Genomic DNA, 26,624 nt, shown 5'->3' with positions numbered 1-26,624 from the left:
GAGCAGGGGAGATATCCCCGGTGTCCTGGCCAACATTTATCCCTCATCCAACAGCTAAAAGAGCTGATCTGGTCATTATCACGTTGCTGTTTGTGGGACCTTGCTGTGCACAGATTGACTGCCGCATTTCCCTACCTTACAACAGTGATTACACTTCAAAAGTACTTAATTGGCTATGAAGTAATTTGGGACATCCTGAGGTCACGAAAGGTGCTATATAAATGAAGTTCTTAAAAATGCAATTCACGTAATTCTATGTGTTTATACTAATATTATGTTAAATGTTAGCAATGTACTGCTAAAATGCAACTGTACATTTATACTGATACAGCCAATTTTTAAAGCGCAACCTTCTTGACCCAAATATCTATTAGATATTACATGAGGTGTGCATTTTTTTGAAAACTCGTTATAAGTACTTGCAGTACCAATTACTCTTGTAGGTGGCACTGTGATAGGTATTTTCAATGTTAAAGGTGTCACACTGTGTGAAGCATAATAGTTTTCATTTTATTGTTAGAGTATATTACCCTGAGATTGTACAATTTGTCCCCTGGGCTCCCGTAAGTCACTCAAAACGCTTTCTGAACAATGTATTCAGCCACCATTTTCTCATTAATTAGAATTTCTAATATCCAAAATAAGGGTATAAAAAAGTCAAAAAATTATATATTTCACAATAACATGATTAAATGTATTCATTGAATTGTATCTTAACTTTAACGGAGGCATTAAAAGACTTTATTTGAAGGCCTCAGCCTCTCCAAAGACTATGGCTTGGATGATATTTTTTCCCAGGGCTGTGATTATGTGAATTGAATTTAGATGTGTGATGTACCTAATTTTCCAGTAAGCATCAGTACCATTCAGTCAGCTGTATTGATGGGATATTTTTATTCATTTCCTAGCTCTTTCTGCCCAGTAGCTTTTTTTCAAACAGAGCAAATTTCAAAAGCATTATTAAAGTAAAATTTCCATTGAGCATTTGTTTAAAAAAAAGCGTGTGTGTGTGTGTGTGTGTGTGTGTGTGTGTGTAAAAGAAATAAACAAAAGTGTTTTCATTATGCACCTGTTGTAGCTATTATTTTGTGTTCTATAAACTAAAAAATTTACTAAAGTAAGGAAGGGAGAGAGAATCAAGTCAGAGAGAAGGGGTGTGTGAGAGAGAGAGAGAGAGACTAGGCTCAGAAGAAAGAAGGAGAGGTGCAGGAAAGAATTTTCTTCATTTAATGCTACATTAATTTTCAAAATAAAACACCAGTTGAATTTTGAAGCCAACTAATTACCTTATCTGTCTTTCATTGATAGAAAAAAAATCAATGCTAATGGCTTACACAGTGAGACAGAGATTCTAATTTCTAACTTCTATGAGAGAGAGAGAGAGAGTGAGTGGAGAGAGAGAAAGGCAGACAGGCAGTCTTTTTCTTCATTCTAATTTGATGATTTTTTTAATAAAGTTGAATTTTGAAAGCAAACAAATTCTCTGAGTGAAATAGATAGGAAGGAAGACTAGGAGGGAGAGCAGAGGAGGGAAACTGGTTGAGGATGAGGGGATCTCTAGCATGTCAATATTTGGGGAGGGGATGGAGGATTATGGGTGAGGTGAGTGACAGCAGAGTAAGGGGGAGGGCAAAGTACAGGAGTTGAGTGGATAGTTCAAGGGTAGTTCAAAGGAAAAGAGGTTGTGTAGTGATGGGAGCAAAGGGTTGGTAGGAAGGGGAATGAGTAATGAGTGGGGAGGTGAAGGGGTAGGGAGACACAATAGGAGCGAGAGGGTGGGGGAAGCATGAGTGATGGGGATGGGGACAGGAAGGGATCCGCTGGGGACCACATGCAGCCTGCAAGTTTCCTTTCCCCACCACACCATACCACATCCACCACCTTCCACCCAAAAGGAAAGAAGAAAAAGACAGAGAGAAGCTGAAGAGGACAAAGAAAGAAACAAAGACGAATTAAGTGGAGAAGCAACAGAGAAGAGAAAAAGAAGCAGAAGAGAACAACAGCAACATGAAGACATCAGAGATAGGTAAGAAAGGGACCATATTTTCCGACTTAGTGTATGCAATGCCACGTGAGATTGACTAGTAACATTTAAAATTTGGAGAATCTGAGAGTCTGTATTTGTCCATTTTGGATATACGTTGTCTATTATTGGTGATATATTACTCAGACATTTTGGGGTAAATAGAACTATTTTTTTTTACTGGGTAGAAGTTGTTCAAATTAAATTTGTTTTTCACTGTATATTATTTAGCTAATCACAGTTTAAAGAACAGAACAATTCATAATACTTAATTTTATCTGCTCCTCCATAGCAAAAAATTAACTATACATCATATATTGATGCTTCTCATGTAGAAGCCAACTTAATGGATATGCTGTACCCTTAATGTAATAATATAAATATCTGAACATTATTTCCATTTTTAACCTCAGATATTTCAGTTTGTATGTATTACAGTAAAACCTATCTTGAATGCTGAGGATGAATGAGCCAGCTAAAATTCAAAGTTTTAGTCTAGGTTGTCTAAAATGCATGGACCCCAAAATTCAACTAAGCTTTCTCAATGCTTCCTACTTGCTAAACCGACTACTACCACTATCTCTCAGGGATGCTAAGTAGTTCCCATTCGATGCTCTGGTCTGTCCTGGAAGACTTTGCCGGTAGGGACTCTCGAAGTTGTTGCCTAAGAACAATTAATATTCCTAATGTAACAAATGTCATCAATTTTTAAAAACAAGAATTACTTAGTAACAAAATTACATTCTTGGTGTAATTCCACAAATAAATAAAGTGAAACATGGTTTGATTATTTCCAATAGGCAAGAGTGGAATATCATGTGACAATAACAAAAGCGGTCTGATTCAAACGTTTTAAAACATTTTAAAAATTCCTCTTTGAGATGTCTCTGCACTACACATTATTTCCTAACCAAGAAGGTAGAAGTTAACTTCCTCTGAGGCTTCTACCAACATTGCTTAGTAACTGGTCACTAGAAGCTATACTTGCCTCATGATTTCCTACCTCCTTGCAGGCAAGAACTTAGCCTGTTTGGCCACTCATCCTGACGCCTAGGCTGATACTGGAAAGACAAGGGGCATGATTCTCACTTGGAGCTGGGTACCCCACGCATCTGCAGATATTTGCCTGGGGAACCCGGAAGCGAATTGAATGCGTCGCAATCTGCGATCGCAACTCAATTGAAGGTGAGTATTTGAGCTTCCGGGTTTCCCACCTGCCAGGCAGCCAGATCAACAGGCTGGCTCCTTATTGGGAGTGAAAGGAGTTGCAAATTAGAGAGGGGGGGCAGGAGGGAGAGATCGATCATCAGGCTTGGAAAAAAATCAGAGCGGGGGAGGTGCGGGAGGTCAGATACGTGGACGACATCAGGGGGTGGGGGGTGTGTCAGTCAGCATCGGGATTGGGAAAATCAGCCAGCATCAGCGATCGGGGGTGGGATGGTGGTCCAGCATTGGAGGGGGTTTACCATCGGGGTGGGGAGGGGGGGTGACTGATCGCGGGGGTCCTGTTGGCCAGGAGACTTTGTTGAGCCTGGATGAAGCATTCCTGCTCCTCTGGGCCCACAAGCAGTGTAATAAAGGCACTCACCTCATGGATCCGGCCCTTCCCGCCTGCTTTCACCTGACGTGAATCGGGAAACCCGAACAGGTAAGGTCAAATTCATTTAAGTTTTCCAATACACAAAATATTAAGGACCTCAAGTATTTCAATAAGGTACATTGTCCCTTTAAGTATCGGCCTGCCGGCTTTAAGTGAGGGCGGGACTTCCTGATGTCTGCTGTGTACACGCACACAAACCTGCCTAGGTTAAACTCGGAAGTGTGCTCATTGGAGCCGGGATGCGGTCCCGCTCCAAATATCTACTATTTTGATTGCCCACCCGTTCTTGGGGGTTAAAATTATCCCCAGAATGTGGGAAGATATCGCAATGTATCCACATTCTACCAAATCCAAACTTTTATGCATAAAGTTCCATCGTCTGAACTTTAGGTTGGTTCTACATTCAAGCTTAATCTACGCAAAAACAGTTTGTTAACAAATTTGAAAACCTTTTTACCTAATAATAGGATATGAATTTTGTGGGTTTGCCAAGGCAATAACATGCAATAAGAAATGTACTTACATTTTAATTGGCTTTTCTCTGAGAATTCAATTATCTTCATGTCACGAACAGCATTATTAAGCCGTCTGCTGGTAGTTGCTGAGGTCACAGGGAATTTGCTGGAAGGTGACAAGACTGCTCTCTTAACAGCTTTCTTCTTGACCTGTGTCTAACATAGGCATTCAACGAACAGCACCAGTATGAGTTCAAAGGTGATAGGCACTGAAAATTGCCTGCCAAAGACAGATAAAATGGTAACATATGCATAGAATTATGTTACTATTTTAGTTCCCAAAATGATTTGGCAGAGTTGTAGATTAAATCAATTTTTTAATGTATCTATTATTTGCAGTTAAGTATTTATTTGTCGGCATATTGCAACATATCTTGTTGAAGGAGGAGAGTACAGTAAGGAGTATGTTCAATACAAATCTGAATACTTAGTAGTGCATTTTCCCACTTCAGATGGTTCCTGATATTCATCTAAGATTGGAACAGATACTGATTTAAAGATTTCTAGTGTAGCTTCTTGCTGATGGGTCTTGTTGATGTCAGTAGACTGGTTTCTAGCTGAATGGGAAGATCCACTGTGGAGTTGCTATTTCATATTAAAATGTTGTCTCTACAGTTTGCACCTGTAAACAGTACCTTTTAATTCAAAAATGCAAAATTAGTTGTGAAGAATTTAGGTTAATAATTTTTTTAATCAAAGTAATTGAGTGATTTTATTTTATTGGATTGATGGATTGATTTTATTTTCATTCTTATAAATCTGAATGTTGCTTTGGAGTTTTGCTTGGTTCACCTTTGGGAGCCAGGTAAAAATACCCATCCCTAGTGCAGCATAAAAATAACAGACTCCATTGAAATTCACTTGACATGTCGTCCAAATATATCCACATCACTTTCTCTAGTAAATGTGTCATTAAGTTCTCTGATGCCCCACTGGATAAAGGCCCTGCCTGTTGTGGCACTAAGCTTCATAACAGGAAGATTCGAGTCTCTGCTGAAGAGGGGAAAAAATTGTTTCTTGCGAATGATCACTATTCGGTGACTCCCAGTGGAAGATATTGGTTGAGTGCAGGATTGGGCTCAACTGTGATATCCTCCATGGGCAAATAGCCTGCCAGCATTCACTACTGTCTAGTCTCACACATGAAGAACAGCCACTGAAGCAGGGTACTGGAAGGCCGCTGGTGCCTGTGTAACTTTACCTCAGCACAAGTCAACACCGTCAAGAGAAATTGGGAAAAATTGGAACAAAATTCAGTTATTGCTATTGTTGTGAGGACCACCATTTTGGAATGAGATTTCCAAATAGGCTATCCCATCATGCATTTAGTATGGTATTTACAAATAGCCATGAAACTGACCGTCCTTCACTGTAGAGCCTAGCTTTCTTTTCCTTTTTTTGGGCTTGTCAAGGTTAGTCATGTCATTGCTGAGGAATGGAATATTTTTTTACTTTTGACACCCATCATCAATATTAATCACTCCCACATCAGTTACAGCATGGGCTAAATGTAGATTGGAGCTCTCTACCTAGGTCCAATAATGTGTTTTAATCCTAAATTCAACTGGGATAATTCCTACCGCACCACTTTTTAGAATTTTTCCATTTTCTGCGCAGCCATCTTTATTGCCTCGCCACCATTACTACGACAGCAACGTGCAATTATATAATGTCTTTAAAAAAAAATCCCCAAATCACAGAGGCATAAGACAAAAATGTTTGATGAGCCAAAAAGGAGATAATAGAAAGGATGACAAAAAAGCTTGGTTAAAAGTGGCAGCATGGATACAAAATTGGCTAAGGGACAGAAAACAGAGAGTAGTGGTGAACGGTTGTTTTTCAGACTGGAGGGAAGTACACAGTGGTGTTCATCAGAGGTCAGTATTAGGACCACTGCTCCTGTTGATGTATGTTAATGGCCTGGACTTGGGTATAGAGGGTATAATTTTAAAGTTTGCAATGGCACTAAACTCAGAAATGTAGTAAACAATGTGGAGGATAGTAACAGACTTCAGAATGACATAGACAGACTGGTGAAATGGGCAGACACATGGCAGATGAATTTTAAAGCAGAGAAGTGTGAAGTGATACATTTTGGTGGGAAGAATGAGGAGAGGCAATATAAACTAAATGGTACAATTTTAAAGAGAGTGCAGGAACAGAGGGACCTGGGGATGTACGTACACTAACGTTTGAAGGTGGCAGGACAAGTTGAGAAGGCTGTTAAAAAAGCATATGGATCCTGGGCTTTATTAATAGATGCATAGAGTACAAAAGCAAGGAAGTTATTCTAAACCTTTATATAACACTGTTTAGGCCACACTTTAGGAAAGATTTCAAGACCTCAGAGACGGTGCAGAAGAGATTTACTAGAATGGTACCAGGGATGGGGGACTTCAGTTATGAGGAGAGACTGGAGAAACTGGCATTGTCCTCCTTAGAACAGAGAAGGTTAAGAGGAGATTTGATAGAGGTGTTCAAAATCATGAACTGTTTTCTTAGAGTAAATAGGGAAAAGCTGTTTCCAGTGGCAGAAGGGTTGGTAACCAAAGGACATAGATTTAAGATGATCAGCAAAAGAGCCAGAGGCGACACGAGGAAACATTTTTTTATGCAGCAAGTTGTAATGATCTGAAATGCACTGCCTGAAAGGGTGGTGGAAGCAGATTCAATCGTAACTTTCAAAAGGGAATTGGATAAATACTTGAAGGCAAAAAATTTACAGGGCTATGGGGAAAGAGCAGGGGAATGGGACTAATTGGATAGCTCTTTCAAAGAGCCAGCACAGGCAGGATAGGCCGAATGGCCTCCTGTGCTGTACCTATTATAAAAAGGTGGACTTTAAGGAGGATCTTAAACAAGAAGAGGTGGAAGAGTTTAAGGAAGGAATTGTAGAGGATGGAGTCTAGGTGGCTGAAGACAAAGCTGACAATGGTGGGGTGAAGGGAGCAGGGAATGCACAAGAGGACAGAGTTTATGGAGCAGAGAGTTTGGGGTGGAGTTGTAGGGCTGGACAAGGTTACAGAGATAGGAAGAGGAGAGGCCATCAAGGAATTTAAATTGATGACGATTTAAAATTTGAGACATTGGGAGGCCAGCGAGGAGAGGGTGATGGATGAGCTGGACTTGCTATAGGATAGAAGAGTTTTGGATGAGCTCAAGTTTACAGAGGGTGGAGGTTACGAGGATGGCCAGGAAAGCATTGAAATAGTCAAGTGTAGAAGTGACAAACGCATGGATCAGCATTTCAGCAGCAGATTGGTTGAGATAGGAGTGGAGGTGGGTAATTACAGAGGTGGAAATAGGTGGCCTTTATGATGGACAGGGTATGCATCGTAAACTCAACTTGGCGTTGAACAGGTTATCAGAGATTGTGAGCAGTTTGCTTTGGCTTGAGAATGGACATAGAAGCAGATAGAATTGGTGCCAAGTGTCCAGAATTTGCGGTGAGGTCCTAAGATGACAGCTTAAGTCTTTCCAATGTTTAACTGGAGGAAATTACTGGGAAAACAGCAGACGCTCTTTCTTGTCTCTATTTTGTTGACAAAGAAATTCATGAGCTCCTTGTACCTGTTATGAGTTAGCGAAGTCGAGAAGTCGGCAAGTGGCATGTTAATGAGGCCTGGCCGCTAAAATTGGCCATGTCTCTCTACTACCGCTCCCAGGCGGGTTGGCTGTTCATTTTACTGCGCTCCCGCCGGGAAACAAAATCAAGAGCCTAATTATACAAATAAAAGTAAAAATTTTGGTTCTAATGACATAGATCTATAACTCAGTCTTTCAAAAAAAACGGGCATGCCAGCAATTGGGATGTACAATTTCATTGCTTTGCTTAATATCCTACAATTTCCCACTCTCCATCTGGTATTGTCATTCTTGACTATTACTTTATATGACTTATGTGGCTGTTGAAGTCACTTCAGAGGCGCAAAATGTACTTTAACGCAGGTTGGTTCTGATTGCCCAGGTTTCTGCGAGTAAGGCTAATGAAATCCTGTAGAACAAATTCACCCAGTAGAAAACTGAAGCAATTAACATTTCCATTTATTACCATTAAAATAAAAAATGGCAGGATTATCACTTCAGTTTCTAAAAACAGAAAACATCCCTAAATATTACTCAACTGCAGGTGTGTTCTACTTTTATGACTGACGTTCTAAATGAAACCAGCTATTCTAAGTAAAATGTTACTTTTGCAGGACACGCATGTTCTAGCAGTGGTGGACATAGAAAAAATGATCGATAGACTAAAAAAAGCAAACGGCCTGCTGGATTTGATCCTAAAAGGACTTAATAGTTACTTGGAAAAGAAACGCCTCTTTTTCCCACGATTTTTCTTCCTGTCTAATGATGAGTTGCTGGAGATCCTTTCGGAGACCAAAGATCCTACCAGGTATGATTTATTTCGATGCGTAATCTTCCTAAAACTCTGTGGTGATCTTATGAGGTTTTTGATAGTTACTCCTGTGTAAACTCTCTAACAATTGCATGCTATTTATAAGGCCTTTTAACTGACACCTGTTTACTGGATGAATATTTTCTGATTGGGAGGGTTGGGTAGCAGTCGCTGGTGAGCTAACATAAGCAAATTGTGTAATGCTTTCTAAAAAATTATATATGATTTAAATATATAAGCCCAGAAATTCAGGCGTGTTCAGATATTGGGCCTTGGGCCTCAATATAATGGAGCCGGTGGGACATTGGAGCCCGCCGGTGAAGAGTTATGAAATAGTGGGCCGCTGCTGGCGTCACTGCGGCTCTCAGGTAAGTGGGTCCAGGGATAGGGTTGGGTCTGGGGGACAGGTTGGGTTGGGCCGTGGATCTGGGTCCGGGAATCGTAGGGTCAGGAGAGAAGGCCAGGAGGGAGGATCAGGGAGTCTGAGCCAAGAGTGGAGGAGATCGGGGGTCGGGAACTTGGGAGATGAGGTGGGGTTGGGGTTGGAAGCGGCAGCGATTGAGGGGGGAGCAGTGGCGATTGGTTCCTTTAATGTGGGGTCGGGAGAGGCACTTCTGCTCCTCCCGTCTCCACTTTTCAGTGTTACTTACCTCCTTGGTTGGCAGACAATCCCTAGGGCTAGTTTCCCTAAGTGCAGCCCGCAATGGTGCTGGCTGACTAAGGACAAACCAATCTTAGAGAGGAGGCCTCCAGCAGGCATTGGGCCCCTTGTTTGCCTTTGCAAAGGGCCTAATGCCTGCTTCAGTTGTGGGAAAAGGATGCCTTTCTTTAAACCTTTCCTAATGTGGCGGGTAGCACACTTCCAGTCAGAAATGTATGCGCACTTCCTGCCCGCCATATTGGGGGCTTAGTAGGCCAGTTAGCGCCCAAGAAAAGAGGCTCTGCGCTGCCGAATTTATAGGCCACAGGCCAATTTTCAGAATGGCACTGGTAGCGGAGAACCTTATCCACTGGCACCCCATAAATATATCGGATCGACAGTTTCATAGACTGACAATTTTTTTTCTGCTTAGTGACCCAAATAGGTAGAAACTGAAATGTAGGATATTCTAATAGAGATAATGGAAGTTATTAAGTTATGCATTTTAAATTCTAAAGATTTTGACTCTTGCTACAGAGTACAGCCTCACTTGAAGAAGTGCTTTGAGGGCATTGCAAAAGTTGAATTTACTGATATCTTGGAAATAACCCATATGAAAAGCAGCGAAGATGAAGTGGTGGAACTTATTGACGTAATTTCTACTGCAAAAGCTAGAGGTCAAGTGGAAAAGTGGCTGCTGGAACTGGAATTGGCCATGGTGAAATCCATTCATAAGGTAATGTGTGTCTTTTGATGACTAGATACATTAATCAATTTCAGACCAAAAATAGTTATTTCTTGGTATGGCTGGGATTGTTTTTATTTTATGCATTGTTGAGAAAAAATAATTCATATGACCTTTGATGGATCCCACACATAATTTCACCAAGTCAGTAATAATTAATATCTGGCGCATAAGGGCAGGCAGGCTGTTAAAAATGTTTTGGAGTACATATCAAGTTGTCCCCGCTGGCCACCATTTTAATCATTTTAAGGCAACCACCAGAAACGGGTGGGGTCTCATGAACGTATGCAAATGGGTGTCCTATAAGATTATTCGGACCCGTAAGCAATTTTAATGTAGAATCGCCGAAGTCCCGTTCAGCACCCAATTCACTAGTAAAACCTTGTGGGATTGGTCTCTTAGGGCCACAGGAAGCACTAATTAAAGGTGCACACACCTGCAGCAATTGGATCACAGTGGTCTGTATGCTCTTTATATTGCTAGCTTTCGGAGATTATCTCCTTCGTCAGATGAATGAATGAAAATGTTCTCAAATCGCATATCTTATACTATGTTGGGACAGCATCACACCAATCAAAAGGTGTCGTTGTTATTCAAACAGGCCAGTCACGGAGAACAGCACGTCCCAGTACACTAGATATACATTGTGTCTATTACACAGACACACGACAACGCAAAATCGTCGAGCAGAAGTTGATAGCCAAGTTCCGCACCCATGAGGACGGCCTCAACCTGGATCTTGGGTTCATGTCACGCTACACGTAACCCCACCAGCAAAAAGGGGGGAAAAAATTATATGTTTTTTAAAATTCTCTCTCTCTCTCTCTCTGCCATTTTGAGTTTCTTTCTGCCTGCCTGTGTAATAGACACAATGTATATCTAGTGTACTGGGACGTGCTGTTCTCCGTGACTGGCCTGTTTGAATAACAACGACACCTTTTGATTGGTGTGATGCTGTCCCAACATAGTATAAGATATGCGATTTGAGAACCTTTTCATTCATTCATCTGACGAAGGAGATAATCTCCGAAAGCTTGTGATTTTAAAATAAATTTGTTGGACTATAACCTGGTGTTATAAGATTCCTTACATTTGTCCACCCCAGTCCATCACCGGCATCTCCACATCATGGCTTTATATTGCTAGGAGAGTTTCAAGCTTCCAGATTGCTTCTTTCTGAGATCTTTTGCTTTACTTACCCTGATTAAGTTTTCACAACTTCTCATGGGTGCCATTATAGCCACTTTGATTTGGGTGGAGGGAGAGAAGGAGTAGCAGCCTCAGCAACTAGTCCGAGCAGCAGATGGACATACTAGAAGACAGCAGGTGGGGGGAGGCTGCTTGTAGGAAGCTCTACCCAGCCCACAGGATCTTTAGTTCAAGTCACTTTTTTGGATCTTTCTGAAGAGCAGTGCATCAGGAGGCTGCACTTCTCTAAGCAGGCTGTTGCAGACCTCTGCAGCCTCCTGCAACAAGACCTGCTGCCTGCTGGACCAGGTGGCCATGCTTTACCAGTGGCTGATAGTCACCATAGTCCTTAACTTCTTTGCCATAGGCTCATTCCAGGCTGCTACAAGGACATTTCCCACATATTCCCAGTCTGAAGTGCACAGCTTCATCAAGCAGGTCACCAATGCCCTGTTTGCCAGGGCCAACCAGTACAAAACATTCCCCATTGACTCTCAACAGTCAACATGAGAGAGTGCAGGGATTTGCAGCAGTGGCTGGCTTCCCTTGTGTCTAGGGTGTGATAGACTGCACACATGTTGCCATCAGGGCACCAGAAGACCAGCCAGTAGCTTTCATAAGTAGGAAGGGCTACCATTCACTTAACATCCATCTCATCTCCGATCACAGAAACCAGATCATACAAGTTTATGCAACGTTTCCAGGCAGCTGTCATGATGCCTTCATCCTACAACAGTCAACTATCTCCCCACTATTTGATCCTTCCAGGAACATGACAGGATGGCAGTTGGAGGACAAGAGATACCTCTAACATACATGGCTCATGACACTCCTCCACAACCCCAACACGCCTGAACAACATAGGTATAATCAAAGCCATGGGACCACTAGGACCAGAATTGAGCACGCTATAGGGCTCCCCAAACAAAGTTTCAGGTGTCTCGACAGGTCTGGAGCCTCCCTACAATGTGGCCCATGAAGAGTCTCCCACATTATAATGATGTGCTGCATCCTGCACAGCCTTGCCATCCAGAGGGGGCTGCATTTGGAGGATACAGAGCAACAGTAGCAATTCTCATTGGATGAGGAAGACCTAGGTGAAGGTGAAGAAGGAGATGCCACCTCAATGTCTTGCGTCCAGAGATGGGTCAATTTCACAGTGATTCCGGTGACCTGTTCATTCCCCTGCAATGAAAACTTACATAAAACTCCTTTGCATTAACAGTCCTTGTTACATCAATCACCTCTCCCTTAATTCTGCATTAAAGAACATTGAAACCATTCATCCAATTTCTATATCAATGACATACTGACAATGCAGACTCAGAAGTTGTGTGAAACCACACTGCAGACCAAAGTGCCAAATGTGATAAAGGTGATTAATATAATGGCAAACATAATAATTGCCTTGAATTCATTTCTTACCCAAATGTCAACCCACAGTGCCTTTCTTAAAAGAGGAAATAGAAAAGGAACAAGAGTTAGCATGCCACTGACGGGCTGGACATTAACACTTCACGGTCTTCAGAATGCAGCTTAAAGTTGTCAAGCTGACTGAATATACAATTTCCTGAGGTGAATGAAGGGGTTCAAATAATAGGCAGCCACCCTGCTCAGACAAGATGCAAGCCTTACCTTCCCCAGTGCTCATTGTTCTGGCCAAGCAACTAATCTCCAGGTCTTCCTACTCCATTTGTGTGAATGCCATGATGTCAGATGTTCCTCCCCTGGTCTTGCTTTGCTCCCTCACATTGTGTGCTGTTTTGTCCTGCAGAAAGAGAAGGTGAGAGTTAGTAAGTGTCTATTGAAAATGACAGGACTTTTGCATATAGTGCAACTACTGAGAGCTGGAGAAGAAGCAGGGTGGAATCAGGATGGGAAGGTGATGAGTAGGAAGCCAAGTGTCTGGAATGTGAAGTGAAGAAGGAGTCCTGAGCAGAGTTACTGATTCTGCAATTGTTACCATGCGAGGAGAGTGTTAGTGTCAGGTGGGAAGACAGCAAAGGAAGAGATGAGTGTGTTTGGAATAAAAATAAGAGGTGGTACAGTATACCCTTATGAATAGTGGTGAAGGATGTGATGGAGGGTAGGGAATTGTTGAGAGTACTGGGGGAGAGGGTGAAAGTACTGTTGTCAGGTGTTATTGAGAGAAATGGAGAGATGAAAAGCTGTACTCGCCCTTACTGCTCCTGTGAAGGTCATTGAACCTCTTCCTGCATTGAATCCAGGACCTGAAGATGATGTTCCTGGCACTGACCCTCTCAGCCACCTCTTTCTAAGCCTGTTTTATGTTGGTCCTGGGTATCTTCCTGCGAGTGCTGGGAAAGAATCTTTTGTTCCTTGCCTTGATCTTCTCCACCAGGATCACTAGGGTGGCATCAGAAAAACTGGGGCCAGCCCTCCAACTGATCCTTCTTCCAGCAGTGTAACATGCAAATCTGGCATCAGGGAACACAACCACCCTTTAAGAGGTGCATTTCTGCTTTAAATAGGCCCCGATGGCCCGCCAGAAATTGTGGAGCGAAAATGGGTAGGCTTCCCATTTCTTAAAGCTATTGGGTGGCCAGCCTGCCACTCATATTCAAATGAAGCCCAGAGTTAAAATCCCGCTTCGAGCTATGATGTCTGTGGCTATGTGTGCTAATATTCTGAGGTCACTGTCAGCAAGCATATAATGTGACCCAATGAAATAACATTCATTCTATACTCCTATTACCTTTCAATTAATTCTACACATCATATAGAATGGTATGTATTAACTTCTGATGGTTACACAAGGACATGGTGTGTGAATGCACAAGAAACAGTTTTAAAAATTTGTTCATGGGATGTGAGATATTACATTTATTGTGCATCTGTAATTACCATGAGAAGATGATGGTTCTTCTTGAATTACTGCAGTCTGCTTGGTGGTGGTGCATCCAGAATAATGTTAGAGAGGAGAATTCCAGGATGTAGACTCAGTGATGATAAAGGAATAGAAATATATGTCCCAAGTATGGATGGTGTGCGACTTGGAGGGAAACTTGGAGGTGATGGTGTTGTATGACATTGCTGCTCTGGCCCTTGGGTGTAGAAGTTGCGGAGCTGGGAGGTTCTGTCAAAGCAAGTTTGACCGGTTGCTACAGGGCATCCTGTAGATAGTGCATACTTCACCTACAGTATGGTGATGTTGGAGGTAGTGGATATTGAGCACAGTAGCAGGGGTGCCAATCAAGTGGGCTGCTTTGTCCTGGATGGTGTCAAGTGCTTTGAGTGGTGAGTTATCTACCACACTCCTGACTTAAGTGTTGTGAATGGCAAAGAGGCTTTGAAGGGTTGGGAGATGAACCACTTGTTGCAGAGCTCCCAGACTCTGCCCTGCTCTTGTCATCATGGTGTTAATATGGCTGGTTCAGTTAAGCTTTTGGTCAGTGGTGACCCCCAGAATTTTGATGGTGGGGACTCAGCGATGGTGGAGATTATGATAATGGATAGATCATCGATGGTTGGGTTGAGGACTATTATAGTTCACAAAAAGAAAAAACTAAACACCTGTGACAAAGTTTATTTTGGGTATTCGGTCAGCTTCCATGTGTATGCTAATGACACTCAGCTCTATCCCTCTACCACCTCTCTTGACCTCTCCACTGACTCTGTGTCATCAGACTACTTGTATGACATCCAGTCTTGGATAAGCGGTAACTTCCTTCAGCTCAACATCAGGAAGTCAGAAGCCATCCTCTTTAGTCACCAGCACAAGCTCCATACCCTCACCATTGGCTCGGGCTGAACCAGACTACCAACAACCTCAGTGTCCTCATATCGTCTCTACCATAAAGAACGCCTACTCCTACCTCTATAGCATTTCCTACCTCAATTGCTTGCATTCTTTCTCACAGTTTATCATGATCTCATTTTGCTGGTGTGAACAAACTTCAATGTTACTTCTCCTATGTCTTTGTCTAAATTATTTGTATAAATGGAAAACAAAAGAGGTCCCAGCATAGACGTATGGTCAAACCACTATCAATGTCTTGGCAACAGGTAAAACAGCTAAAACATTCATTTACTCCTATGATCAAGTGTCAATTTGGCTCACTTTTGTCTCTAAGTCAGAAGTTTGTGGGTTTATGCCCCGCTCCAGGATGAGCACATGATCCAGGCTGACACCTCACTGCCGTACTGAAGGATGCTGCTTTGTCAGAGGTGCTGTTTTTTGGAGGGGATGTTAAGCTGAGGTCTTGTCTATTTGTACTGGTGGATGTTAAAAGATCCAATGACAGTATTAGAAGAGGAATAAAGAGTTTTCCTGATGTTCTGGCCAACATCCATCAACACCATCAAAAAAATTAATTTCTCACTTTTGCTGTTTGCGATAATTTGCTTTGTGCAAATTTACAGCCGAGTTTTCCTACAAAAAACCAGTAACTACACTTAAAAAAAAAAGTAATTCATTAGTTTGAAACATTGGGACATCTGGCGGTTGTTAAAGGTTCATATAAATGTAATGTCTTTCGATTTCCCAGTCATTCATCTATCCATACAGTTAGATTTCCTTTAGTACCATGTGCCTCAATCTTCAGAAGTGTCTTATGTGGTATTTTATCAAATGCCTTCTGAAAATCCATATATACAGCATTGACAGTATTCACTTTATCTATATACTTTGTGATTTGACGAAGTTAATTAAGCATTGCCTGCCCTTTACAATTCCATGCTGTCTATTCCTAATTACCCCATTCCTTTCTAAGAGTTCACTCATTTCATTCCTTAGAATGAATTCTAAGGCCTAGAAGTTGGTTATGGCCCGTTGTCGGGCATATAACTAGCAGCGCACAGACAACGCAGGCCCAACTGGGAGGCCCAAGGTCAACCCAAAATTGGGCCTCGGGCCTCATTTTGCATTATTTGGTTGAGCTGCTGGCATCTGTTACGCCTCCACAGGTAGCTCGCCCATTTTAAATACATGAATTTCAGGCCACGTGTCTTGCCGGTTGCGGCCTTAAGGTAAGGTCTGGAGCCTGCTCCACTTATTGGAATCCAATTTAGCACACTGGGCCGAAAACAGACGTCACACCCCTCATTTACATATGCAAGAGGCTGAATGGCAAGGATACACTCCCCACCTGTCCTCTCCCACATGACCATCAAATTGCTCTCCATGTGATAACACATTGCTTCCTCTCGCAGCTCATCGCATAAATAGAAACTACCACCAACTGGGACTTCAAATCCAAATTCATAACGTAACACATTTACTCAAGTATTAAACATTAGACTATTCACCCTTGTGCATTCCCTCAGTGCCTGTTGTTCGGGTGCCTTTGCCTTTCCTAGTGCTCCTATGTGGTGCATTCCCAGTAGCTGGAGCATGGTTGGTGGAAGGCTGCCGGCCTTCAATTGAGGAGTGTGCAGATGGCCCTGGAGGATGACCTCAAGCTGCTCTGGGCCAGGAGGGCCTGGCTTAAGGTTGCACCATCTCGGCATGGGCTGCAGCAGTCTGGCCTGGCTGGTTGGCAGCCAACAGCAAGAGCACTGGCGGGGTGACAGGGATGGGAACAGGAATGCTGTCGTCTGGAGAGAGGACAGCAGGTTCGACTGCTATAGTGCCACTGCCATTCGCATGGGGCGGTGCCTCAGTATTCCTAATAATCAGCTGGAGAACGGATTGCTGGAGTGCTGTGATGACCTCGAAGCCCTGTTCCACAGCGGTACCAAAGGCCATCATAGCAGCAGTCTGCGCTTCCAAAGCAGCTGTCTGAGCTTGAACTGAAGCTTTCAGACCTTTGATGACATCGGTTTGTGCTGCAATGGAAGCCGCGACATCAGTCATCAGACGTTGCATCATGCTGGGCTCCATAGATGTGCTGGTGGAGGTGATCACCTGTTCCATGTGGGTAAGATTGGGCTCCAAGCTCTGCGCAAAGTCTTGCACTAAGTTCGAGGTGGACTCCTCCATGCTCCTTGGCATTATGCGCAGGCTTTCTGGTAGGCTTTCCAATGCACCAAACATTTGGTAGTGTACGCCCATCAGCCTCTTCTGTAGCCGGGCCCATCGAAGTCATCTGACTCCTCGGCAGCAGAACCTTGGTGGGACCTCTTCCTCGTGCGAGCTGACACCTGTGGTATCCGTTTCCCCTGCCCCGGCTCCTGCGCACTTGTGCCCGGTATCTCACTATGTGCAGATCCCTCCTCTAACCTAGCATCTAAAGGACGCATAGTGTCAGTATCTGAGCTGTTGGATGCAAGTGTCAGATCGAGTGACGGTGCGACTTCATTATCAGCATCCTCCTCCTCCTACCCCTCCTCTTCCTCCTTCTCCCCCTCGTCCCCTCCTCCTCCTCCTCCTCCTCCTCCTCCCTCGGACGGTGCCGGCTCCAGTTTTTGGGTGCCTGCAATGACAAAGGGAGACAGATTGAGTTGTGGAGTGGGGAGAGGAGTGAGTATGGCATGAATGCTGCCACCATCTGCAGCACATGAGTCAGGAAAGATTGTTGGGTGAGGGAGATGTGGAAAATGAGAAGGAGGATTAGATATGCAGAGACCCCCCCCTTCGTCAGGACCGCCAGTGGCCACGGCCGCAGCGCCGTTCCACCCAATGATGCGCAGCACCATCCCCCCAAGTGGGTTAGGATATGTAAGTGTGCCTGTCTTCCCTTGGGTCTTTCGGTCTGCTGACTGTTATGCGCCACCTTCTCCTGCAAGACAGAGAGAAGTGTGTCAGTGAGTGTCCTGCAATGTGTTTGGGTGATGTGACTCTCATGGACGAATAGCTGCCAGTGTGTTTGACCTGTGAGTGGTGGGTATGTGGATTGCAAGTGTGCTACTATGTGATGGTGAGATGCCGCATCTGAAGTGCAGCATTGCGTACGAATGGGCAGCGTTTGCTGGTGGGTGGGTGAAGGGGTGTGTCGTGCTTGGAGCAGTGCTGCGGTTGGTAGGATGTGCCACTTAACATTTGTATTCACTCACCTTGACCACTCATGTCAAATCATTGAACTTTTTCCGGTACTGTATCCATGTGCGTGGTGCTATACTCCTGCCATTCACTTCCATGGCCACTGCCTCCGCAGCTGGTGTCGGGAAGGTCTCACGTTACTCTGCGGGTACAGAATGGCTCTCCATTCCTGCACTCCCTCCACTAAGGCCTCCAGTGCGCTGTCGGAGAACCTCGGGACACGCTCTCTTGCTGCTCCAGCCATTTTGCCTGCCATGCTGCACTGCTTCCATTGACAGTGCACCTCCCCTTTAAGAGGTGTAGGCTGCCTTTACCTGTTGCTGGGCACATCCCATATCGTGCCTCCTGCTGGTAACAATGGGTGCGGCTTAACCACGTGCCGCAACCTCAGGGCCCAGTATTGGGCTTTATCCAGTTTAACCCCCACTGTTCTATAATTTCCTGGCTTATCCCCTTCTCCTTCTTGAAGCAGTTCATCCAGCTGGCATGGTACAAGATTGTTGAATTGGAATGATGTACAGTTACTACAAGTGCTATAGTTATGACTTTCATGATTAATGCATTAAATTAGCTGCTATATTGATTCTGCTCCTTCTTTGTATCTAGAACAACAGAAAAAGCCAAGAACTGCATTAAAATCATAACAAAAGCACTTAAATGAATAATAACTGCACAAAAGCTGCTTTTACAGATTTTGTTTTGTAATTAATGCAAAGGTTATTGGCGAAGCGACTCAAGCTTATCCAAATACTCCACGTATAGATTGGGTGAGAGACTGGCCTGGTCAGACAGTGTTGTGTGTCTCGCAAATGTTTTGGACACAAGAGGTTCAACATTCTATTAAAATGGGTGAACAGGTAAGTGAAGTTAGGAGAAAGAATAGAAGAAAAAAATCTAATTTCAAAAGTGAATTGGCTTTGTGTCAATACTTATGTTTTTAAACCAATACATATACTGTTGTTGAAATAAATAGTTGGAAAGTTGTAATTTTAAAATTTTGATTTTAAATTTGGTCTGCTGAAACTGACTAAACTTTCTCACTGAAAGTAGAATAAGCTTGCAAAGCATTGCCTTGATCCACTCTTTTCAATGAATTTAATCCTATTACCAGAAAAATTGCAATATGATGAAGTACGTAATGCTACTTTCTAATATTATAATTTTGGCATCCTTGTGATGCATTGTAAGCAGGTGATTTAAATTGACAAGAGTTATCTTCAATGATTTAAATTAGCAACTTGATGTTTTCTTTTAAAAAACAGAGTGGTAGAGTAAAACAAGGTACAATGGACATAGTCAATTGCAGAAAAATTGTTTGCCCTATATATGATAAATTGAGTTTGATCTTGATTGCATACAATTAACTGGCCTATCCCATTTACTTCTTAGGCCCTCGTGGATTATCTGGATCAGAATAACAGGCAGATTGATGACATTGTTACCTTAGTGCGTGGAAAGCTATCCAAGCAGAATCGTACTACTCTTGGGGCTTTGGTTGTGCTAGATGTGCATGCCAGAGATGTCTTGGCAGTTCTGGTAAAGAAAAAAATCAGTGATGAAAATGACTTTGAATGGTTGAGCCAGCTGAGGTACTACTGGGAGGTGAGTGAATACTTGTAATGCCCTGAGTCAGTAAACTGTCTGTAAGAACATTTTTAATTAGATTAATTCATAATATTAGTCTTTCTATTGCTTAAGAGTTGAAACTTATGATGGCTCTGCAACAAAGAACCTTTAGACAAAAACCTTTGTGAGGAAGATGCAAAGAGGCTTCAAGGCGATTTAGACAAGTTGCGTGAGTGGGCAAATATGTGACAGATGCAATATAATGTGGATAAATGTGAAGTTATCCACTTCGGAAGGAAAAACAAAAAGGCAGAGTATTATTTAAATGGTGATAGATTGGGAAATGTTGATGTACAAAGGGACCTGGGTGTCCTTGTACACCAGTCACTGAAAGCAAACATGCAGGTGCAGCAAGCAGTTAGGAAGGCAATTGGTATGTTTGCCTTCATTGCAAGAGGATTTGAGTACAGGAGCAAGGATGTCTTACTGCAGTTATACAGGGCCTTGGTGAGATCACACCTGGAGTATTGTGTGCAGTTTTCGGCTCCTTACCTAAGAAAGGATAGAGGGAGTACAGCGAAGGTTCACCAGACTGATTCTTGGGATGGCAGGACTGTTGTTTGAGGAGAGATTGGGTCGACTCGGCCTGTATTCACTCAAGTTTAGAAGAATGAGAAGGGATCTCATTGAAACATATAAAGTTCTGACAGGGCTAGACAGACTGGATGCAGGGAGGATGTTTCCCCTGGCTGAGGAGTCCAGAACGAGGGGTCACAGTCTCAGGATACGGGGTAGGACATTTAGGACTGAGATGAGGAGAAATTTCTTCACTCAAAGGGTGGTGAACCTGTGGAATTCTGCACCACAGAAGGAGCTAGATAAATTTCTAGACCCAAAAGACATCAAGGGGTATGGGGAGAGAGTGGGAATATGTTATTGAGATAGAAGATCAGCCATGATCATATTGAATGGTGGAGCAGGCTCGGAGAACCGAATGGCCTACTCTTGCTCCTATTTTCTATGTTTCTATATTTCTATGTAGATCCATTTTGATCAAATGACACACAAAGCCAGCACGAGTTGTTAGTCTCACTTTTGTTTATGTGAAAAATTGCTTAGTTATACAAATGAAATAGTGTTATGGAAGATTTTAGGAAAAGGCTTTGCTCCTTCAGTATTGTTAATGCTTTGGAATCCAATATTCTGCTTTCATGATGAAGTCATGCTTGGTAAATGATAAACGAATGTAAACCATGGATTCAAAAATAACAAGATTTGATGCTATAAGGGACTGAAGATCAATTACTGCTCGAGTGCCAAGCTCAAGGTAAGTGAAAAGCATCAGTATCTGCGATCTGCATCACGCAATTTGCCGCAACACCTTGATGCAGATATCCCAGTTTGATTAAACAGGATCAAAATCTTCATATTAGACATTATGGCCTAAATTTTTAACCCAGAAGAATGGCTTGGTTGGGGGCGGGAGGGTAGTAAAAATTTTAAGAGTTTGGAGTGGGAATGAGTCCTGGCTCCAACTCGCCGAAAAACGCGTTTCACCCAGATGCAACTGGGTGCATGCGCACTTCAGAAACCCGGAAGTTCCACCGGTAATTAAAGCCAGTGGGCTGACATTTAAAGGGGCGATTAAGATAGTTCAAATAGATAACTCAATTAAATTTTTGTGGATTGAGGCAGACAAAAGATTTTAACTCGACCTGAACGTGTCTCTCGTGGCCTCCAAAACACGCGATGGAAATGGAGGCGAGTTGCAGCCAGCAGCCATTTGGACCTTTAAACCATTGATTGACACATATGTATAAAAGGTGAGTTTTTGCAGCAGCGCAATCAGTTCTCTCAGACTTTGGCTGATTTGTTCACTCATTTGTTCACACTCAGAATTCTTGTGTTCAGACATATTTACCGACTTTATGGACCCCCTCAAACTGACACCATCAGGATGGGGGGGGGGTGCGGTGCAATGGATGTATTCAGTTGTACATCTGAGGAGGAGGCACATCAGCATCCGCGGCAGGCATGGCATGCAGTTCTGGGAGCTGCAGCTGCACAAGACAGAGGTGCGGCACAAGGACCAGCAGAAGAGTAGAGAGAGGAAGAACGGAAGGGCCTACGTCGCAGGAGGCACTACCCTCGTGAGAGGGTCTACAAGCATAGGCTGAGCATCCTGGACCTCTCTGGGGAGCAGTGCCTACACAGGCTCAGATTGAGTTGCCAGGTGGCCGCAAACATCTGCAGGCTCCTTCATGCAGAGCTGCTCCCGGATAGCCCTGGTGGCCACCCATTGCCTGTTGCAGTTAAAGTCATCACTGCCCTCAATTTCTTCACCTCCGGGTTCTCTCAGCTGTCTTTTTTTTTATGTGTTCATGGGATGTTGGCGTCGCTGGCGAGGCCGGCATTTATTTCCCTTGAGAAGGTGATGGTGAGCCACCTTCTTGAACCACTGCAGTCCCTGTGGTGAAGGTTCTCCCACAGTGCTGTTAGGAAGGGAGTTCCAGGATTTTGACCCAGCGACGATGAAGGAACGGCGATATATTTCCAAGTCGGGGTGGTGTGTGACTTGGAGGGGAATGTGCAGGTGGTGTTGTTCCCATGTACCTGCTGCTCTTGTCCATCGAGGTGGTAGAGGTCACGGGTTTGGGAGGTGCTATCGAAGAAGCCTTGGTGAGTTGCTGCAGTGCATCCTGTGGATGGTACACACTGCAGCCAATGTGTGCCGGTGGTGAAGGGAGTGAATGTTTAGGGTGGTGGATGGGGTGCCAATCAAGTGGGCTACTTTGTCCTGGATAGTGATGAGCTTCTTGAGTGTTGTGGGAGCTGCATTCATCCAGGCAAGTGGAGAGTATTCCATCACACTCCTGACTTATGCCTTGTAGATGGTGGAAAGGCTTTGGGAGTCAGGAGATGAGTCACTTGCTGCAGAATATCCAGCCTCTGACCTGTTCGTGTAGCCACACTATTTATGTGGCTGGTCCAGTTAAGTTTCTGGTCAATGGTGACCCCCAGGATGTTGATGGTGGGGGATTCAGCGATGGTAATGCCTTTGAATGTCAAGGGGAGGTGGTTCGACTCTCTCTTGTTGGAGATGGTCATTGCCTGGCACTTATGTGGCGCGAATGTAACTTGACACTTATCAGCCCAAGCCTGGATGTTGTCCAGATCTTGCTGCATGCGGGCTCGGACTGCTTCATTATTTGAGGGGTTGCGAATGGAACTGAACACTATGCAATCATCAGCGAACATCCCCATTTCTGACCTTATGATGGAGAGAAGGTCATTGATGAAGCAGCTGAAGATGGTTGGGCCGAGGACACTGCCCTGAGGAACTCCTGCAGCAATGTCCTGGGGCTGAGATGATTGGCCTCCAACAACCACTACCATCTTCCTTTGTGCCAGGAATGACTGCAGCCACTGGAGAGTTTTCCCCTTGATTCCCATTGACTTCAATTTTACTAGGGCTCCTTGGTGCCACACTCAGTCAAATGCTGCCTTGATGTCAAGGGCAGTCACTCTCACCTCACCTCGGGAATTCAGCTCTCTTGTCCATGTTTGGACCAAGGCTGTAATGAGGTCTGGAGTCGAGTGGTCTTGGTGGAACCCAAATTGAGCATCGGTGAGCAGGTTATTGGTGAATAAGTGCCGCTTGATAGCACTGTCGACGACACCTTCCATCACTTTGCTGATGATTGAGAGTAGACTGATGGGGCGGTAATTGGCCGGATTGGATTTGTCCTGCTTTTTGTGGACAGGACATACCTGGGCAATTTTCCACAGTGTCGGGTAGATGCCAGTGTTGTAGCTGTACTGGAACAGCTTGGCTAGAGGCGCAGCTAGTTCTGTAGCACAAGTCTTCAGCACTACAGCCGGGATGTTGTCGGGGCCCATAGTCTTTGCTGTATCCAGTGCACTCAGCCGTTTCTTGATATCACGTGGAGTGAATCAAATTGGCTGAAGACTGGCTTCTGTGATGGTGGGGATATTGGGAGGAAGCCAAGATGGATCATCCACTCGGCACTTCTGGCTGAAGATGGTTGCAAACGCTTCAGCCTTGTCTTTTGCACTCACGTTGTGGACTCTGCCATCATTGAGGATGGGGATGTTTGCAGAACCTCCTCCTCCCGTTAGTTGTTTAATTGTCCACCATAATGTGGCAGGACTGCAGAGCTTTGATCTGATCCGTTGGTTGTGGAATCACTTACCTAGTCTATAGCATGTTGCTTCCGCTGTTTAGCATGCATGTAGTCCTGAGTTGTAGCTTCACCAGGTTGGCACCTCATTTTTAGATACGCCTGGTGATGCTCCTAGCATGCTCTTCTACACTCCTCATTGAACCAGGGTTGATCCCCTGGCTTGTTGGTAATGGTAGAATGAGGAATATGCTGGGCCATAAGGTTACAGATTGTGCTGGAATACAATTCTGCTGCTGCTGATGGCCCACAGGGCCTCATGGTTGCCCAGTTTTGAGCTGCTAGATCTGTTCTGAATCTATCCCATTTAGCGCAGTGGTAGTGCCACACAACACGTTGGATGGTGTCCTCAGTGTGAAGATGGGACTTTGTCTCCACGAGGACTGTGCAGTGGTCACTCCTACCAATACTGTCATGGACAGATGAATCTGTGACAAGTAGATTGGTGAGGACGAGTTCAAGTAAGTTTTTCCCTCGTGTTGGTTTGCTCACCACCTGCCGCAGGCCCAGTCTGCCAGCTATGTCCTTCAGGACTTGGCCAGCTCGGTCTGTAGTGGTGCTACCGAGCCACTCTTGGTGATGGACATTGACGTACATTCTGTGCCCTTGCTACCCTCAGTGCTTCCTCCAGGTGGTGTTCAACATGGAGGAGGACTGATTCATCAGCTGAGGGAGGGCGGTAGGTGGTAATCAGCAGGAGGTTTTCTTGCCCATGTTTGACCTGATGCCATGAGATTTCATGGGGTTCAGAGTCATTGTTGAGGACTCTCAGGGCCCCTCCCTCCTCACTGTATATCACTGTACCGCCACCTCTAGTCAGTCTGTCCTGCCGGTGGGACAGGACGTACCCAGGGATGGTGATGGAAGAGTCTGGGACGTTGGCTGAAAGGTATGTGTCTGTGAGTATGGCTATGTCAGGCTGTTGCTTGACTGGTCTGTGGGACAGCTCTCCCAATTTTGGCACAATTCCCCAGATGTTACTGAGGCGGACTTTGCAGGGTCGACTGGGCTTGATTTGCCTTTGTCGTGTCCGGTGCCTAGTGGTCCAATGCCGGGTGGTCCATCCGGTTTTATTCTTATGATGACTTTTTTTAAGCGAGATTTTACAACTGAGTGGCTTGCTACGCCATTTCAGAGGGCAATTAAGAATCAACCACATTGCTGTTGGTCTGGAGTCACATATAGGCCAGACCGGGTAAGGACGGCAGGTTTCCTTCCCTAACGGACATTAGTGAACCAGATAGGTTTTTACGACAATCCGGTTGTTTCATGGCCACCATTACTGGTACTAGTATTTTAATTCCAGATTTTATTTAATTAATTGAATTTAAATTCCCCAGCTGCCGTGGCGTGATTTGAACTCATGACTCCGGATTATTAGTCCAGGCCTCTGGATTATTAGTCCAGTAACATAATCATTATGCTACCGTATCCTTTGTTTGCATTCTTCTGGCAGGATGGCCCACAGCATAGAAGGCCATGGAAAATAACTACCTTCATTACTGGAAGTTTAGACTGCTGCCACGAAGGCCTTGGTGCCCATGTTGAGAAGGCTGTGTCCTTTGTTTTGGACCAAATTGATGAATGGTTGGAGACATGTATTAGACACGGTTTCACTGTCTGGCAGGTACCATACGATCTTGCAAATCAGCAGCCGAGCAGAGCCAGTGCTGAGTTCTAGGACACTGGCAGGAAGGTGCTCAAATGCTCCTGCTCTCTTTTAGTATAATAGGACAAGTGAGTCAGTCACCACAGACCCCTGCACATGTGTTTGTAGGATGGCGTGGCTGGGCTTCCTAGGTAACATTATTGCAGCTGCAATGTCCACCAGGTCATTCTCGGGATGTAGGTGACTGGACAGTAAGTCCACCACATTCCTACGAGACTCATTGGCTCTGGTTTGGTCTTTGGTGTACATTGGCGGACTGATCACAGTGCCCGGGTGGGCGCAGTGCTAAAGTCTATGAAAATGGCATGGGGGTCCTAACTAGATCCTCGGACCCTGATTTGCATAACTTTGAGGCTCCCTCATTTAGCTGCCTAAATCGAAGCCTAGTCGTTAATTGCAATGGGTGGGCTTTGGGCAGGAAGTTAGTGGTAGGCAACTTTTTGCAATTTTAGTCTTGCTACTGCTTTATTCACGCTGAAGAACAGGGCAGTCGGAAGACCCAATTCGGGGCCATAGATACATGTCAGCTGACCACCTTACTGGCTCGTGCTACTCGGGTAGAAGAGCACACAGCGGTACCAAAGGGAAAAATTTAGTTCATCTGAAAGCTGTAAGGGCAAAAAATTATTTATTGGTTCACTTCCACGATGCTTTTGGGCCAGTTATTTGAGCAATTTGGAAATGGCTGTTTGTATATCTCAGGAATGGCAGTTGTGTTTTGCTGAGGAGACTGCTGAACATTGTGCTTATGGTGGATTCCGAGGGAGAGGCACTGGGCAATATCAGATGAAATTGTGGCTGCTCGGCTCTCATATGAAGGTTTCCCTATTAGGCTGTCTCGAATGTTATTTTCTGCAGTCACGGGCTTCCAGGGGATGACTTCTGTAAATCCCTGCTCCCCACTGCCAGACTCCACTTTCACCTTGTGTTCTGTATATGTCTCAGTGACAAATCCTCATCAGAACTGTCTACTTCCCCTGGGTTGATTTATCTGGACTGGTAAGTGAGAGAGAAAGGATGAATAACTTGAATGGGATGGGTAAAACAGAGGTGGGAAGGCCTTGCCCATTTTCGACTTTCTCCTCCTCAGTGGCATCTTGCTGAGACTCAATAAAAAAGAAATGAAATGAAGAGATGTTA

At 44.2% G+C, this 26,624-nt stretch overlaps 1 protein-coding gene across 1 annotated transcript in view; it reads left to right on the top strand.

Annotated features, from left to right (window-relative positions):
* Window positions 1–26,624, top strand: part of dnah7 (dynein, axonemal, heavy chain 7) — a 338,773-nt gene that overhangs the window by 63,770 nt on the left and 248,379 nt on the right. Inside the window, 4 exon segments of the mRNA XM_067987762.1 lie at window positions 8,338–8,531; window positions 9,712–9,910; window positions 18,764–18,904; window positions 19,437–19,649. Coding sequence (XP_067843863.1) covers window positions 8,338–8,531; window positions 9,712–9,910; window positions 18,764–18,904; window positions 19,437–19,649 — 747 coding nt within the window.

The sequence above is a fragment of the Heptranchias perlo genome, chromosome 7, assembly GCF_035084215.1.
Source record: "Heptranchias perlo isolate sHepPer1 chromosome 7, sHepPer1.hap1, whole genome shotgun sequence".
NCBI classification, from domain to species: Eukaryota; Metazoa; Chordata; class Chondrichthyes; order Hexanchiformes; family Hexanchidae; genus Heptranchias; species Heptranchias perlo.
This window is presented reverse-complemented; position numbering and strand designations above follow the sequence as displayed.